An 18151-nucleotide genomic window follows, 5' to 3' on the forward strand; every position below is an offset into this window, starting at 1 on the left:
TTTTAATTGTGTGACTGTGTAGACATATGGTAAGAGAATGTTTACTTATACAGACATGTTTTTGTCTGTATGTAGCTAATCATAGATTTGTGCTTTCATTAGGATTTTGATGTGCAGAGTTTGAAGACAAAAGATCTCTCAAACTATGGCAAGGGACTAAGGTAATGCTTTGGTAATATCATCTTGCATTAAGCATATGAATTCCATGACAAACATGCATATATAGTGAGTAACTTGCTCAACCATTTCATGTTATTAATGTTTAAATGGTGAATTGATTATTCACCTCAATCTTTAATAAGTACATAGGCCTTACTGTGGGTACATAGTGCTTAATGTGCAAAGAATTGTGTGAGATCGCAAGGCAGCCAGGTGTGCCTGTGGCGGAGGGAAGCCTTGAGCCTCTAAAGGTAATTACTTTCATATGCATGCACCCATCACCTTACCCTTCTTAGTTTTCACTTAAGCAGAGTTTGGTCACATTAAACGGAAAATCTTTATGCATGTACTCCTTGGGGTCACGTACAATTTTGTATCACCTACTTTCTTTTTAGTTGACCACACACTTAACAGTTTTGTTTCCATTTACCTATTCCCTATGCCTCTACTTCACTTCTCATAGTAAAATATTTAATTGGTTTTATCATAAACAAGGTGGAAGGCCACATGTTGCTGACTTTGTCCATGGTTCTATAGGAACTATGTATGAAGGCTACTTTAGAGGTCTGTTATTCTTGTGTTACTATGAAAATTTAGTTTTAGAAGTCTTTTTTTGCTGTTGTTGTGTGAATTATTAGGCAATCATTAGGGATGATTCAAAGCTCTTTGCAGATATTACTCAATGATGCTAAAAGTCTACTATCTTTCTAGTGCATTATCCGTATTCCTTCAAATGCTTAAATGTGATGAAAGTAAACTTGTCTGTTAACTTAGATGAATGTCTCAGGGACTTTAGTTTCACTAAAGCAGCAAATGAACTTATCACTTACCTTAAGACAATCGATGGTAACCATTATCTTGAGGTACTATATGAAACATCTTTTGGTCTATATTAATTTTGTGGACGACAAAATTGTGAGTTTCCTGTTTTTTCATTGCAGACCTTGAATCTTTTGGTCTATGGGAATGAAATACTTGCACCAAAGATGAAGCAAAATAGTTAGCATGCATGTATGCAGATTTCTTCTAACTGGTATGAAGTTATACATGTCACAACACCTAGCTTTGAATTATTATATTGGTCAATATAGTAGTAGAGTACGTTTTGGATTTTGGATTTTAGAATTGTGGTTTTTGTAGGTGACTTATTTTGGATCTTAGATATGTATTGATATCCATTCTATATACAATGGTCAATACAGTGGATGGATGATTTTATGAGATTTTGGTTTGTATCCAATATCTATTTTTTAGTTGCTATTGTTTATTTGGTAAATTAGTAGGACATACAATACATTAATGACAATCCAACGTTGTCTAATGAAAATGATTATACAACCAATTATTTATAATGTAACGTTATGTGAGTATCTATTCACGCAATGCCTATTAGCAAAATCATGTCTACTCTTTAACAATCAAACAACCATGCAATCGAGAAAATCTGTTGTATGAACATCACCTCACACAATAGTGTTCATGTCGAAAGCTGTTGGGTGAATGTTGACATATATTATCGAGAGCGACCTCAACATATGTCGACATATCTTGATGAGATCTGTCGATATTCACATAACAGCTCTTAAAAGGAACAGTTGTGTGAGTTGACAATCACACAAGGGTTTTCATTGAAAAATTGTTGTATGATTTTCGACATATATCATCGACAGCTGCCGAGAAGCAGCTCGGCATGTGTCGGCATGTGTCGATAATATCTGCCGAGGCTCACACAACATCATTTTACATAAAACTATTGTCTGACTTTCGGCATATTTCATCGACATATGTAGATAGTTGCCAAGAAGCAGCTCGACATGTGTCGGCAGCTGTCGATGATATCTGCCGAGAATCACACAATGGTTTTTATTGTAGCGTTGTCAGTCTGTCAGACAAGCTCTTTTTACCCGTTGTGTGACATGTTGATCAGACAGCGATCCGATTAACAACGGATTTGACTTTTAACAGACGACGTTTTTTCCCCGTCGTGTGATGCATTATCTGGCGTAGTGAGAGTTAGAGACACGCAGTTTTTCTCCCTGCATTCAGGGTTTCTGCGAGTAAAAACATCCTTGTGTTGTTTCTTTATTTGCTGCAATTTACTTTCTGCAAACTCGTATCCTGTGAATCTGGGATAGCACAAGTCATTGCTATCCTCGGATACAGAAGTCAACGAAAATTCAAAAAAGCCTATTCACCCAGAAGTCAACAAAAAAGTCATTGTTGTTGAAACCTTTCTCTTTATTCTAGTGTGTTTAGTGTCTGATCATTATGAATTTATTCATTTTCTGAACTAACCTTAAAATTGACGAAAAGTTTTCTACGCACCAAGATACAAGCGAGCTGAGCAACTAATCTGTAGTATTTAATCGGATCAACAATGAAAATTACATGAATGAATTAAGAGCCTATGGTCTTCATTCTATCTTTGAGCTCATATTGTTGTAACTTGCACATTAATGATACTAGTTTACTTTAATGTAGTAGAATTACTTATCGGTCGGTTTGTCTCAAGAAACAAAATTTTCAATTGTCTTTATCCTGGTGACCAAATACCTCAAGTACGTAAATGGTTTTGCTTTTTGGTAAATGATAAGCCAATTCCTAAAATGAATGATATTTTTGTCGAGATAATGGTAAATGATAATTTGAATGAATGCGATGAAATTAGTTTAGGCAAGAGAATCATTGGAACCACTAGAGCTTATCCTAATCCCATTGATAACTGTAAGTAAATGCCTTAATATGTGGGATTCTTTAATCTCTATTTTTGATTGACAGATAATACTTTTCACTGGTAGAAAAATGACCTCAAATCCCTAATCCCGTTTCACTTTTGTTTCTTGTTCCCCTTTCCCTCCTTTTCTCACTCTGAGACGTCAGAAGACTATGTTTCAGCAAAACAAGAACATATAAACATGTATAAGAATTAGAAGCACCAACTTTGGTTGTTCATGTTCAACGCCATCAAGCTAGAGCAGAGGAAGTCTTCTGTGTAATTCTCTAGATTGTCTTTTCACAGTGAGTATGAAAAACTTACAGGCGTAGAATGTGCATCAAGCTAGAGCAGAGGAAGTCTTCTGTGTAATTCTCTAGATTGCCTTTTCACAGTGAGTATGAAAAACTTACAGGCGTAGAATGAGCTTACACATGGACCCCTTTATATATTGATAAATTCACTTAGAATCCCACCTCACAAGGCAACTCTAATAAACCAGTCAATTACCTTATGTGATAACTATAACATATATTCTATGTTATCTCAAACTCCTTGTATTTATCTAATCAGATTACTAAGATAAATATCCAAGTTAAGTATTATCGATTAACCTCATTTACTTATTTCACAAAATGTTTATATATGTTGGACTCTCATGTGTTAATCTTGAGTCCACATTAGATATAACTCTAACAAAGACTCCATACCCTTTCAAACCCTTCCCCTTTCTCAAACTGACCCTCAAGTTTCTCCCTTTCTCTTCAGTTCTTCGCTTTTGTTGCTCTCTCAATCTCCCCAGAGGTATCAAACTTCTCCAGCTTTTGTAGTTTGTAGTGTTTTGTCCTATTTTTATAGCCGTTCTGGTAGTTTGAAGGATTATTTTGCAGTGTATCTCTTATTCTTAATGCTTATAATAGTTTGAAGTGTATCTTAATGCTTATAATAGTCTTATAATAGTTTGATGAGTTTTTTTCAAGGGAATTAAAATTACAGTGATTCAAGAATTCTTCTGCATGTATATTTTTGTTGTTTTGTATGATCATTTGATGGTTAAGGAATAGAGAGATTGTTTTAACTATAAAAGACTAAGTAAAACTAGCTTTGGTATGATTATGGATATCTTAGTTGAATAGTTGTTGAATCTAAGAATGTAATTTCGTGTGTCAACTATTATCTCATGATGTGGATTGTGGTTTCTTCGATTTAGAGAAAAAAGTTTTGGGCTTTTGATGATGTGCGTATTTGTAATTGAACTATTGAACTATTTTGCATTTTGAAACAGAAGGGCCATGGAGAAATATTTCAAAAGAAAATCAACGGATGAGTTGACAGAGTCATCATCAGCTCCAAAGAAAGTAAATAACAGTTCAAAAGAAACTAGCTTGGGTATAAACTTGGAAGATCTCCCCACTGATCCGGGACTACGAACTCGAATTTGGAATTACGGATTTAATGTCTGGGAAAAGGTTCGAATGGCATACGTACAGAAAGGTCCTTGTCAGCCTCGAGACTATAAGTTTCCTAAGAAGACTCTTGCAGGAAACTCGGAAAGGCGGTTCAATCCTGCTTGGTTTGATGAGTTTTCTACTTGGTTGGAGTATAGCATTGAGAAAGATGCTGCTTTTTGTCTCTGTTGTTATCTCTTCAAACCTGAGATGGGTGAACAAGCAGGTGGTGACGCTTTCACTAGCAAAGGGTTTTCGAATTGGAAAAAGGGGAAAGAATGTTTGCAAGGTCACATTGGAGGACCTAATAGCTCCCACAATAAAGCTTGGGGAAATTATGAAGCCTTATTAAGGCAAAACTAAGCTCGAAATGATTGTCAGACACTTTTGGGTGCATCAATTGACTCTATTAAGTTTCTTATGCGACAAGGTCTTCTATTCTGTAGATATGATGAATATGAAGGTTCAAACGACCAAGTGTAGTTAGACTTCTGAGATTTCTCTGTGACCATAGTACAGATATAAAAGCCGCTGCATTGAGAAACTCTCAGAATCTTAAGTCGACATCATGTGATATTCAGAAGGACATTGTAAGTGCTATTTCAACTGAAGTCATCAATACCATTACTAGAGATATCAGCGATTCACTGTTTTCCATTCTAATTAATGACTTCCTTGACATGTCTTCAACGAATCAAATGGCTATTGTGTTACGTTTTGTGGACAAGGGTAGTGTAACTGAGCGATTTTTAGGTATCGTGCATGTTACCAATGCTACTTCTCTCTCCTTGAAGGTAGCCTTTGATGACTTTTTTTCTAGACTTGGAATAATCATGTCTAAGTTGCGGGGACTAAGTTATGTTGGGACAAGAAATATGCATTGCGAGTTCAACAATCTTAAGACACTTGTTATGGAGGAGAATAAGTGTGCAGTTTATGTTCATAGCTTTGCTCATGATCTTCATTCTGCTCTCATAGATGTGGTGAAGAATCACAAAGAAATCATGGGCCTCTTTACTGGGGTTGCTAATGTGGTGAGTGTTGTCGGAACCTTTGTTCAATGTCATGATACACTTTGGAAGGAACATGGTGTGTCAATTCTTGAAGCACTCAATAGTGGTGAGTTTATAAGAGAACAAGGTGTAAATGAGAGCAGCTCAATTTTTAAGACTTTATCAAGCTTGCTTACTGTGTTCTCAATTGTGATTGATGTGCTTGAGATCATATCAGAGCTTGGATCAGATTCTGAGAAGAAATATAATGCAGACACTCTACTGGATTCTCTCCAATGTTTCAGTTTTATATTTTGCTTACACATGTTGGTAAGGATTATGGCGATCACAGATGATTTGTCACATGCATTACAAAGAAGAGATCAAGATATTCTGAATTTCCTGAACTTAGTACAAGTATGCAAAGAGCAATTGAAAATGATGAGAGAGAGTTCCTGGGATTCTTTACTTGATGAAGTTTCGGCTTTTTGCGACAAACATCACATTGAAGTTCAAAAGATGGATGGCTTGTTTCTAACTCGAGGGGGACCAAAGCATAAAGCTCAGGTGATTACAAACAAGCATCATTATTGTGTTGACTTGTTCTACAATGTTATAGATATGCAACTTGAAGAGTTAAACAATCAATTCTCTGAGACCAATACTGAGTTGCTTCTCTGTGTGGCATGTTTAGATCCAAGTAATTCATTCTCTGCTTTTGACAAACTGAAGTTGATCCAATTTGCTCGGTATTATCCAAATGACTTTTCTGCAACTGACTATATGATACTTGAAGACCAGCTTGAGGAATACATTCTGGACATGCGTTCTAGCATTCAGTTTTCAACCTTGAAAGGGATTTCTGATCTTGCTGAAAAATTGGTTGTGGCAGGAAGAGATCAGGTTTATCCTTTAGTTTACTTGCTGCTGACATTGGCTCTGATTTTACCAGTTGCGACTCCCAGAGTAGAAAGGTTGTTTTCTGCTGTGAATTTGTTGAAGAATCAATTACACAATCAAATGGAAGATCAATGGAAGAGGGATAGCTTGATTGGATATGTTGAGAAAGACATTCTTGATAGTATTGATAACAAGGTCATACTGCAGCGACTTCAACATGTCAAAAAATTTCCATGGAAGTTGAAATGAATGGATCCTATGATTCCTATCAAACAAATGTTATTTGACATTGCTATCAGTTTCATTTATCTAATTTCTAAATATGGTTATTGTCTATTCATATTATCTGCATGTTTAGAAGTTGAACAGGTTCAGACAGGTTCAGACATGATCGCTTCACAACAAGTAAAGGGAATGGATGGCACAGAACATATTAGTGCTTAAGTTGCTTTGTGTTAGACTTTATCCTACACTGACCTCACAGCTCATTATTCATAATTCTGTGTAGACATCAGTTAGCATAAAATACGAAAAGGAGGGAGTTTTACTTGAACTACGTACTGTTCTAATTGCTTAGACAACCACCGTGACAATCTGAATCACAAACTAGATCAGGCAATGGGAATCATTGGACTGAAAGATCTGAATTCTGAACTTCAAGACATTTATATTATCAAAACAAGCTTACAATTAGATTCCCAAATACATAACATTACAAGAGACATGACACTTGGTCATACTAATACAACCTCTTATTTACTGCTCAATCATATTGATAGGACAACAAGTAACAGAGAATTGGTAAAGGTGTTCCTAATCTCTGAAATTTTAACCACAGATTTCAATGGCTTGGACATCAGGCTTCTTCACCTCCACCTTAGGAACCGTCACACTGAGAACCCCATTCTCCATAGCAGCCTTAATCTCATCTACCTTAGCATTCTCAGGAAGCCTGAACCTTCTGGAGAACTTGCCGCTGCTACGCTCGACCCGGTGCCAAGTATCGTTCTTGTCCTCCTCTATCTTCCTCTCTCCACTAATCTGAAGAACCCTGTCGTCTTCAATCTCAACCTTGACCTCTTCTTTCTTCAGCCCTGGAATGTCAGCCTTGAACACATGGGCTTCCGGGGTCTCCTTCCAGTCGATCCTAGTGTTGACAAAGGCCGAGTTTTCGCGAGAAAAGTCAGAAAAAGTAGAGAGCGATGAAGAAGGGAACTGAAAATCCTTAAAAGGGTCCCAGAGATCTAGGGGAAAAGGGTCAAAGATGTTGCTGTTCCGTCGGAAACTGGGGATGAGCGACATTGTAAAGTTGTTTGGATGATGAAGTTACTGTAAAAGAGATCGATGTTTGTTTGTTACTGTAAGGTAGTTTTGAAGTGATGGGTGCTGAAGGGAAAGGATTGGCCAAGTATAAATAAGGATGGCCAAGACGTTTCTAGTACGTACTCGGCCCTCTGAAAAACACAGTTCGTTGTTTTCCGATCGAACTTTCTAGGACCCGGGAGAAGGTACGGGACAAAGCAGGCCTCATCATATAAGAGGAATACAGTGGCGAAGGTTGGATTGTGTATAAAAAGGGGTCAAGACATAAAGTACGTGAGAAACAAATGTAATATATCTGGTCCGATGTGAATTAAGAAATAAAAAGCAAGGAATATATGTTTTCAATCTGGATACACGAATTACCAGAATACCAAATATAATTTCTTGTAGCCAAACTAGCATTCCTGCAAGCGCAAACGGCGGCTTTCTCGCATGTGAAATAGTCACACTCACCCAATTAGTTTCATTTTCTTAACCTTGTAGCATTTATATTGTTCCCAGATTTTATCACGTAGAATTGTTTAAGTGTTAGGAATGTCTTTTAATCATTGCTTCAATGTGTCAAGGCTTGTGTAATTGCATTGTGTTTAAGAAAATTATTTTCCTGTCCTTCTGTTATGTGTCTTGACCTAATCGTTTCCTTATTAGAATAGATTTCAGTATTGATAGATGTTCTAGATCCTTCGGGAGACTCTATGTAATGCCTATAAATAGGTCTTTCTATCAATAAATGAGTAGACCGTTATTCTCATTATACGTTCTCCTTCAACACGTCATCAGCCCGTTGTTCTAACCCTGAGTTCATAGCCAAAAGAAAACCCTAACCCTAGAAGACCAAAACCCAATATCGGCCGACGAAACTTTCAGTACTTTGCCGAACCCGAAACCTATCATATAGCCCTTGTTCCCAGGATTCCAAATCCGCTGGCCTCACCCCAAGAACCGGCCGGAACAGTACCAAATCGGTCACCGGAATACCCGAACCGTCTGTCTCACTAATGCCGCCGGTTCACGCCCTTCCCGGAGTCCGATCGCCTTCAAATTTTGTCACCAGTAGAGCGTCGTTGTCAGGGTTCTTGTATCAAAATTTCACTGCAAGAACCAGTCCAGAAGTAGGTGAACCGCTCAACAGACTGACGGTAACGCATAAGAAGAAGAAGGAAAAGGTTCTCAAAAACCTAACATCGCAACGCCACAATTGCGCGCCTCCATACACGATGTGTTAGGCGGTCTTCTGCTACATCTTGTCAACAACAAATCTCCAAGGTTCCAAGCACTTTCACGCCCGTCTCTGAAAGCGAATTCTTCGGTAATCAGAACGAGGTAATTTTTTCTAAAAGTTGCTGCTTTCGAGTTTTTAATTTCATAGTCGGGCTTCGTAGCCTTCTCCATCCCACCTTTCTTTATAACGTGGGATGATATTGAGGGATTGGGACCCCTCATATCAAGTTTGATTAGTGACAGTTCTGTCACGGTACAACTCAAAAAGAAAAAAAGAATAAAGGGAAGAAATCGATTGTGACGGTCTAACAGTCACGGTTTTTCGCATCGATATTGGGACCAGTACATCTTGGTTCACGTTCTAATTCCATATACTTGATTTTAGTATTCGAATTCTCGATACTAGCTATCTCCCTTGTCTTTTGTAGATGACCGAGCCATCTAGGCCAGAGTTTGAAATCCTTGATGCTCAAGGAAAAGAATATCATAGGTGGGTGTCGGACTTGACTCACATGTTCGTCGGTAAACGATACACCACCACGATTTTCCCTTCGGATGTTCCTAATACTCCTCCTCCCAGTCTGGAGACCAAAGCTCAAGCCCTCATGTTTTTGAGGCGTCATATCCACCCAATTCTAAAGAAGCAGTATTTGAAAAAAGAACATCCCAAGGATTTATGGGACGTTCTAAAGCAACGCTTCAATAATGTACATGACGTACAACTCCCAGAATTGACTGCGCGATGGGAAACCATTCGTTTGCTGGATTTTGCCAAAGTTGAGGACTACAACCAAGCTATGTTGGACCTCCAGGCAGAGCTTAGTTTTTGTGGAGTTGATAAATCCGAGGAAGATATGATAGAGAAGACCTTGAACACCTTTCCCTCCTCTATGAGCTTACTTGCTCATCAATACCGCCTTGAGTATGAAAACGAAAGAGTTAAGACTTTTAGTGACCTCATGAATATACTTCAGAAAAAAGAGAGGCATCATGAGATTATTCTCAACAACAATGCAAGGCCGGTTGGGACCAAGAAAATCCCTGAAACTTATCAGGCTAGTGATTACGTATGGGCCGCACCTTATGCACGTGGGCAATCTGCAGCACGTGGGGGCGGCAAAGGGAACCAGCAACGCGGTCCAAACCGTAGCCTCACATGGAAGAGGGACGGCGACACCACCGCCAACAACCAAGGAGGGGGCCGATCCGGCCCTGGCTCTAGTAGAGGTGGAAATCCTCCACCTAACTCTGTCAAATACGATCGATTTTCTTGCTTCAAATGCGGTTCAACTATGCATATGCACAAACAATGTCGTGCAAGCAAGGAAATTCAAGATATCTACAAGAGGCATAAGCAGTATTTGGCTCAAGAGGCTAATTTTACTAGTGGAGATTATGAGATGGATAACGGAGACGCAGAGCTCACCACCAATCTCACTATAGCAGATTTTGAGACCAAGAAGAGTGTCTCTTCAAAGAGTGTTGAAACTCCGGATTTTGATTAGTCTATGTATTAGACGGTTCTTCTGCTATGTTATTCAAGTGTTTTTTTTGTTTGGCAATGGCCATGTTTTAAGACTTTGGTTTTTCTTAGTCGTTTTGGAATTAGAACATCCTTGATGTATTAAGTTGGCATTAATAAAATTTCTCTTAGTTTTCTGGTTTAAAGAATGGTTGAGAATTTTATTTTCCCTTAATAATGCATGAATGGTTCGAATTGCAACAGATACTTTGCACAAACAGCAATATGTCCGCCAACTTCGTACGAGCTTTGTGAACAGCTCAGGACGAACTAAAATGTGAGTGACATATGTCTGGAAAGCTCTATGAGTCTAGTTTCCAGATCTTCTCATGGTTTGTCCATACTATTTCTATGATGAAGTTATGACCGTTTTAGTGAGCAAAGGTCATTCTGCGCGGAAATTCTTATGCACTCAATAAGGGATCACAACTTGATCACAATTCCCTAAAATTCCTCTATGTCATTTAGAGTGTTCGCCATGTCTTGAGTTCAAGACTAATTGATTTACATTCTTTTGTAGATGTCTCGTGGCAAAATTGAGTGTTTGGCTGACAGTGGGACTACCCACACTATTTTGCGGAATAGGCAATTGTTTACGGATTTTGTGCCTTACAAATCCTCAATGACAACCATGATTGGTTCATCGCCGGTTATACAAGGGCGAGGTATTGCACAATTCTTGTTGTCAAATGGCACAAAGATTCATGTCACTGATGGCTTATACGCGCCAAAGGTCAATCGAACCTTGCTAAGTTTTAAGGACATTCGCACCAACGGTTTCCATTTGGAAACTCATCGTGAGAATGATAAAGAGTTTTTGTGTATTACCTCTAATGAATGTGGCCGTAAGCGCATCTTAGAGAAACTTCTTAGTCAAAGTAGTGATTTATATCTTACTACAGTTCGGATTATTGAATCCTATGCAGTTGCTCGCAACTTCTGCAAATCTGACTCATATAATCTTTGGCATGATCGTTTGGGACATCTTGGACGTGATATGATGATCTGTATTCTTAAAAATTTACACGGTCATCCATTTTCAGAGCACAGAAGCGTATGGGAACACACATAGCCACCGAAAATGGTGGTAGTGCAGTGAGCACTGCTCATGGTCAGGGCTCGGCCTTAATGCCGTCCCAAATGCAATCACAGCCTTCACAGGTTTCTGTGCCGCATGGTTCCACTCCTGATGCCTCTATGGCAATCTCCAACGCTCACCACTCATTTTGCAAAGCACATTAGCAAAGTTGCAGGCACGACCCTCTTTTGTTGTAGACACAAAACAAAACATTCCATTCTTACAGAGGATCCAAGGTGATATTTGTGGACCTATCAAACCAGAATGCGGACCATTTCGATATTTTATGGTTTTGGTTGATGCAACGACGCGTTGGTCACACGTCGCTTTGCTATCCACAAGAAATGCTGCATTTGCTAAACTCCTGGCTCAAATTATAAAACTCAGGGCTCACCACCCTGATCATCCGATCAAGTCTATTCGATTGGATAATGCAGGAGAGTACATCAAAATCTTTTGATGATTATTGCATGTCTATTGGGATTGATGTTGAACATCCCGTTCCCCATGTTCATTCACAGAACGGTCTTGCAGAAGCAACAATCAAGCGGTTACAGCTTGTGGCTCGGGCTTTGGTGATGCGCACCAATCTACCCGTATCTGTATGGGGTTATGCAATTTTACATGCAGTTATACTTATTCGTTTCAGACCACTGCCAACCAACCATTTAGTGCGTACCAGTTGGTCACTGGATATGAGCCTGACATTTCACATTTACGCATATTTGGTTGCGCGGTCTATGTGCCTATTACGCCTCCACTGCGTACTAAAATGGGTCCTCAGAGACGATTGGGTATATATGTTGGCTTTGAAGCACCAACGATTGTCCGCTATTTAGAACCTTTGATAGGAGATCTCTTTACTGCAAGATTTGTAGATTGTCACTTTGATGAGACATACTTCCCGTCGTTAGGGAGAGAAAGAAACGGTAATGTTCCTGTTGAATGACAGGAATTGTCGTGGTCTGTCCCCACTATGTCTCATTATGATCCCCGCACATCTCAGAGCGAGATTGAAGTGCAAAGAATTCTCGATCTTCAGAAAGTTGCAGATTCGATGTCTGACTCCTTTACTGATATCGCTAAAGTGACGAGATCAACTATCCTTGCTGCAAACGTTCCTGCAAGGTTGGAAGTCCCGAAAACTGGGCAAGTTAATGCCACACCCGGGCTAGGCACCACCGGCGTCGCCGTCGTACTTGATGCCCATGGTGGAGGGGTGGCTACGACCTCGGCTCCCACCCGGAAGAGGGGGAGACCAAAGAAAGGTTCAATCGATGTCTTGTCGCGGAAAAAGCAAGACATCAAGGCATAAAATGATCCGCTCATCATCAATACAGTGAATCCATCACATGAGATTGTCTCTTACTATAGCTATGTCCATGAATCGATATTGAAACCTCTGGGGGACGCCTCAGAATCAATGTTGATGTCAGAGAACAAAGAAATCTCATTAAATTACACAAGTGCGCGCGTTCTTATGGATAGGTCTTCCATGTTTATTGATGATGCTTTTGCTTATTCCGTCGCTCAAGACATTATTGACGACAATGAAATAGAACCTCGCTCTGCTGCAGAATGTCAACGTAGAGCAGACTGGCCGAAATGGAAAGATGCAATCCAGGCTGAACTAGACTCCCTATCGAAAAGGCAAGTTTTTGGTCCGGTTGTGCCATGTCCACCAAATGTTAAGCCTGTTGGACATAAATGGGTCTTTGTTCGGAAGCGTAATGACAAGACTGAAGTCATGCGATATAAAGCTAGACTTGTGGCGCAAGGATTCTCGCAACGCCCTGGTATTGATTATGAGGAGACGTATTCTCCTGTTATGGACGTCATTACTTTCCGCTACTTGGTCAGTTTAGTAGTGTCCGAAAAACTGAATATGCAGCTTATGGATGTGGTTACCGCATATCTCTATGGGGATCTTGATACAGAGATATATATGAAAGTGCCTGACGGCCTTTCGTTGCCCAACTCAAGTGACTCTAAACCACGGAGTGCTTATGCCATCAGATTGAGGCGTTCACTATATGAATTGAAACAATCCGGACGAATGTGGTATATTCGTCTAAGTGATTATTTGATTGGGAAGGGATACAAGAACGATGATTTGTGCCCATGCGTGTTCATAAAAAGAACAAGTTTCGGATTCGCAATTGTAGCAGTCTATGTTGATGATATGAATATCATCGGAAATCTCAATGAGATCAATGAGACGGTTAGCTACTTGAAATCCGAATTTGAGATGAAAGATCTTGGGAAGACTCGATTTTGCCTAGGCATTGAACTAGAGCATCGAGGGACTGGAATCTTAATACACCAGTCGGCTTACGTCCAAAAGATGCTCAGGCGATTCAATATGGACAAAGCACATCCTCTTGGCACTCCCATGATTACCCAAAGTCTGGATATTAAAAAGGATCCATTCCGTCCAAAAGATGACGATGAAGAGATCCTGGGAGCTGAAACTCCATATCTTAGTGCGATTGGAGCTCTGTTATATTTGGCTCAGTGCACTCGACCAGACATTGCATTCTCTGTGAACTTGTTAGCTAGATTTAGCTCTGCGCCAACGCATCGTCATTGGAATGGTGTTAAGCACATCTTCAGGTATTTGAAGGGTTCCATTGACTTAGGCCTGTTCTTTCCCTATAGTGAAACAAAAGAGCAAAAGATCCTGTCTGGGATCGGTGGATCACAGCCCTCGGCCTCCCACCAAGAGACTGTGTCCGACGCTGCCATAGTCGCTGTTCATGCTCATGGTAGGCTAGTCCCCTATCCTGAAACACCGAATAATGTGTTAGTTGGATTTGCTGATGCTGGGTATCTCTCTGACCCACATAAAGGACGTTCCCAAACTGGATATGTGTTCACAATTGGGAATACGGCGATATCTTGGAGATCAACCAAGCAAACCCTTGTTGCTACTTCCTCGAATCATGCTGAGATTATTGCACTACATGAAGCAGTTAAAGAATGTGTTTGGCTTCGGTCTGTAGTGTCTCATATTCGAGAGTCTAGTGGACTACCATCTACTACGGCTGAACCAACTTGTATCTATGAGGATAATGCGGCTTGCATTGAACAGATGAAGTTAGGTTACATTAAGGGTGATAATACTAAACATATCTCGCCGAAGTTCTTTTACAATTAGCAACAACAACAGTTTTTGAATATCCATGTGAACCAGGTGAGTTCTGAGGATAATGTAGCAGATTTGTTCACCAAGTCTCTACCCAAATCTACATTTGAGAAACATGTGAAGAGCCTTGGCATGCGTCGTTTATCTGAACTCCAAGATTGAGATACCAATCAGGGGGAGTCGTTATGTAGACATCAGGGGGAGTCTACATCACATGTTATCTTCAATTGTAGTTGGTGCGTTGTGCTCTTTTTCCCTTCGTCCAAGTCTTTTGTTTTGCCCACGAGGTTTTTGTTTTACTTGGCAAGGTTTTTAACGAGGCAACATCTCATGCACTATGTCGTATTAGGCACGCGACACAAGGGGGAGTGTTTAAGGAAATTACTTTCCTGTATTTCCTGTCCTTCTGTTATGTGTCTTTACCTAATCGTTTCCTTATTAGAATAGATTTCAGTATTGATAGATGTTCTAGATCCTTCGGGAGACTCTATGTAATGCCTATAAATAGGCCTTTCTATCAATAAATGAGTATACCGTTATTCTCGTTATACGTTCTCCTTCAACACATTTATATTTTCTTCTTTTCATTTACTACATTCTTGTTTTAAAATTTTGGGTCAAAACTCAAAAGTTAGACGATTATGTAAATGTGCACCAAGCTTATAGCTTTTGATTATGTTCGACAATGTGCTCTCTAGCCATCGTCAGACAGGCCTTGTCGGCCCTATGTGGGTCTAGAATAAGCCGAGCTTCCCGATTGTGGTCCTTGATTATGTTGGGAAGTTTTGGTTGGTGGTTTGCAAGATGTGGAAGGGTGAATGCATAGCTGTGGTTGGTCAACGTCGGGGTAGTCATTGTTGGACTGGCCGGCGAAGAGGATTGGAAGCGCGACTCTAGCGATGACTTGGTGGTGGTGCAATCGTGACAGCGCGACCCTGTCTTGATCGGATCGTCTCGATCTGGGTCAGATCTGATAGATCTGATCTGATCTTTGGTTGCGGCAGATGGACAATGGTTTCGCCGTTCTACGAGGTGAGGGGCCGGCAAGCATGGTCGGAGAGGCAGTCCAATATTTCTTGCAAGGCGGCATGGATGGTGAGGCGCCGACGACGGCCGGGGTTAGGGTCGTTCAGGCTCGACTAGCAGCGGGTTCTCTCTCTGCATCATGTGCGGAGGTTTGGGCCATGTCTTTTTCTTTTTTTTTGGCTCAGTTTGGTTTGTGATGTTTTTTGTTATAAGTTATTTATGTTTGTTAGTTGCAATTTACTTTACGTTTTCATGATCTCTATTTAGTCTAGACCTGTGGGCTATGTCCTGGCTTGCGCGTCTTGCGTGTCATGTTTGCTCTAGGTAGACAGCGAGTTTCTTGTTTCGTCAAATGGTCGCAGCTTCCTAATGGAAAACTGAAACTCAGTGTCACTGGTAATATTTTCCAATGGCAACATAGTAGGAAAGTTGATAGACATAGTAACTTATGGCTCCGGATAAACATTGTCTTTCCGGTATATCGCCAAAACGGTAAAGCAAATAAAGTAGCCAATAATGCAGTCCTTGTTAAATAGTGTTTGGTAGAATGCATAGGATTGAAAAAGAAACAAATGAAATATCATATATAGTGCGGTCATATTAAATATTATACGAAGTTAGTATTACAAATCTCTAACAGTAGGAAACACTTCCTATTAACTAATGAGAGAGAGAGAGAGACCTAAATTTTACATATACTAAGTCATATAGACATCTCTGCTATTGGAATGTCATCTTGATTAATTGCACAGGCCCGTGTCCTTTTTCTCCTTTCTGCATGAAATCTTCCATGATAATGACTATGATAATGATGGGATGCTAAAACACTGTAAGATTGGTAGTCTCTGCTAACAATATCAAACACCTGCCCAAGCTTGGTTGTGGGGTTGCTTGATACTTCTTGTCAAACAGCGACAAATGTGACCCGTGAATCATTCTTGTATCGATATTATTTTAAGGTGTTGGGTTTTAATTACAAGGCCTCGGTACAATTAGGAATAACCCACTCACTTATGAGTTATATTTTCTTTGTCAATTTTCTAATGTGGGATCTCTCATTTCCACACTCCCTTTTACGTGTAACCTAATTTTTAGGTCTGCACGTGAAACTGATTAACAAACTGAACCCGGGCCCCATGACAACCGAATGAACCCCAAACTCCCCATGACAACTGAAAAAACCCCAAACTCGAAAGAACCAAACCATGGCCATGACCCCTGAAAGAACCAACCCGGGCTCATGGAGACGCAACTAGAGAGGGACCCGCTCTGATACCATGTCAAACAGCGACAAACGTGGCCTGTGAATCATCCTTATACCGATATTGTCTCAACTTAACTACATTTAAGGTGTTGGGTTTTAATCACAAAATGTCTCAGTACAATTAGGAATGACCCACACTTATGAGTTATATTTTCTTTGTCACTTTTCCAATGTGGGATCTCTCCTCTCCAACACTTCTGTGCACATTAGCCCCATGGTACAATTGAATCTAAAATTATAAAAAAGAACTATGAATGATGTAACAAAGGAAATAGATTGAAGCATTATTCAAACTATCATAATGAACTCAGGTCATGAACTTATATTGATCTTCAAATCCAGTCAATAATAAATTTACAATTGTCAATAGACTTAATACCCAACTCATCGATTGTTCGGATTATAAGAAACTCATAGTTATCAACATAATCAGGAAGAAAGAAGGGCAATATTCGGTCAAAGCGATTGATCAGCGACTTACTTCTATTTATAGCATAACAGTTACAACCATAAAGTCAGAATTGAACCAAACTCGATCAAACATGAATGGAATAAAAATTTGAAGACATCGTTTCTCGCATATAATGTAATGAGTGATGACCGATGACAAGATCAATCAATGGAGTGCATCCTTACTAATGAGTGATGACCGATGACATATTCAATCAATGGAGAGCATAAACCATATTGCAGGAGGGTTTTTTATATAGAAAATAGAGAAATTTTAAATACACACCCCTAATATCTTAATACACACCTGTTACTTAATACACCATCTATCAAGTTTTTTATTTCAGTATTATATTTAATACACATCCCAAACTGTCTAAAATGCCCTTAATTTATGAAATATTCCATTATTTAATATAATTAATATATATTTACTATTTGGTACCTCTTTTTACATATTATTTCGTCTAATTTTTGCTATAAATTTTCGGTTATCATCGTTCAATTTATAATCAAATAATTATTGTTATATCCCAACTCCAAATCATCAGTACAAGTTTTCAAAATTCACAAGCTAGTAGAACTGTAGAAGTACAGTAGCTATTAAACATAGATAGCTAGTTATTCCATAAAACATGTCATGATAAAGATGCAGTACTTGACAACATGCATGATCTGAAGATCAAATTAAAGCTGATACAGGTAAAAAAATTAAAATAAAAATAAAAAAAGAAGAAGAAGAAAAAAGACAACCCAAATGAATTATGGAGAAGAGTTGGGGTTAGGGGAGAAGAAGTGTTTTCGATGATTTTAGGGTAGAAGATGTTGAAAAGAATACTTCTAGCGCAATTTTTTTTTTTAATTAATAGATGTTTGTTTTGGTCATTTAGCTTACCTATAAAATCTCAAT

The 18151-nt window shown here is 39.2% G+C and overlaps 4 protein-coding genes across 4 annotated transcripts; 3 read left to right on the top strand and 1 right to left on the bottom strand.

The window, feature by feature from the left end:
* The first annotated feature begins 4164 nt into the window (after positions 1-4164).
* Positions 4165-6461, top strand: LOC101311556 (52 kDa repressor of the inhibitor of the protein kinase-like). The gene is made up of 2 exons (XM_004295665.1): positions 4165-4600; positions 4840-6461. Exons 1-2 carry the CDS (start codon positions 4165-4167, stop codon positions 6459-6461), a joined length of 2058 nt encoding a protein of 685 aa, XP_004295713.1.
* A 393-nt stretch (positions 6462-6854) lies between these two features.
* Positions 6855-7729, bottom strand: LOC101303492 (18.5 kDa class I heat shock protein-like). The gene has a single exon (XM_004294238.1). The coding sequence runs from the start codon at positions 7512-7514 to the stop codon at positions 7041-7043; it is 474 nt and encodes a 157-aa protein (XP_004294286.1). The 5' UTR covers positions 7515-7729; the 3' UTR covers positions 6855-7040.
* Positions 7730-9184: 1455 nt separating this feature from the next.
* On the top strand, positions 9185-10261 carry LOC101311845. Its single transcript, XM_004295666.1, has one exon. The coding sequence runs from the start codon at positions 9185-9187 to the stop codon at positions 10259-10261; it is 1077 nt and encodes a 358-aa protein (XP_004295714.1).
* A 537-nt stretch (positions 10262-10798) lies between these two features.
* On the top strand, positions 10799-12305 carry LOC101312138. The gene is made up of 3 exons (XM_004295667.1): positions 10799-11332; positions 11794-11958; positions 12006-12305. The coding sequence occupies exons 1-3, from the start codon at positions 10799-10801 to the stop codon at positions 12303-12305; spliced, it is 999 nt and encodes a 332-aa protein (XP_004295715.1).
* Positions 12306-18151: the final 5846 nt, after the last annotated feature.

Source organism: Fragaria vesca, linkage group LG3 (genome assembly GCF_000184155.1).
Source record: "Fragaria vesca subsp. vesca linkage group LG3, FraVesHawaii_1.0, whole genome shotgun sequence".
In the NCBI taxonomy this organism is placed as follows: domain Eukaryota; kingdom Viridiplantae; phylum Streptophyta; class Magnoliopsida; order Rosales; family Rosaceae; genus Fragaria; species Fragaria vesca.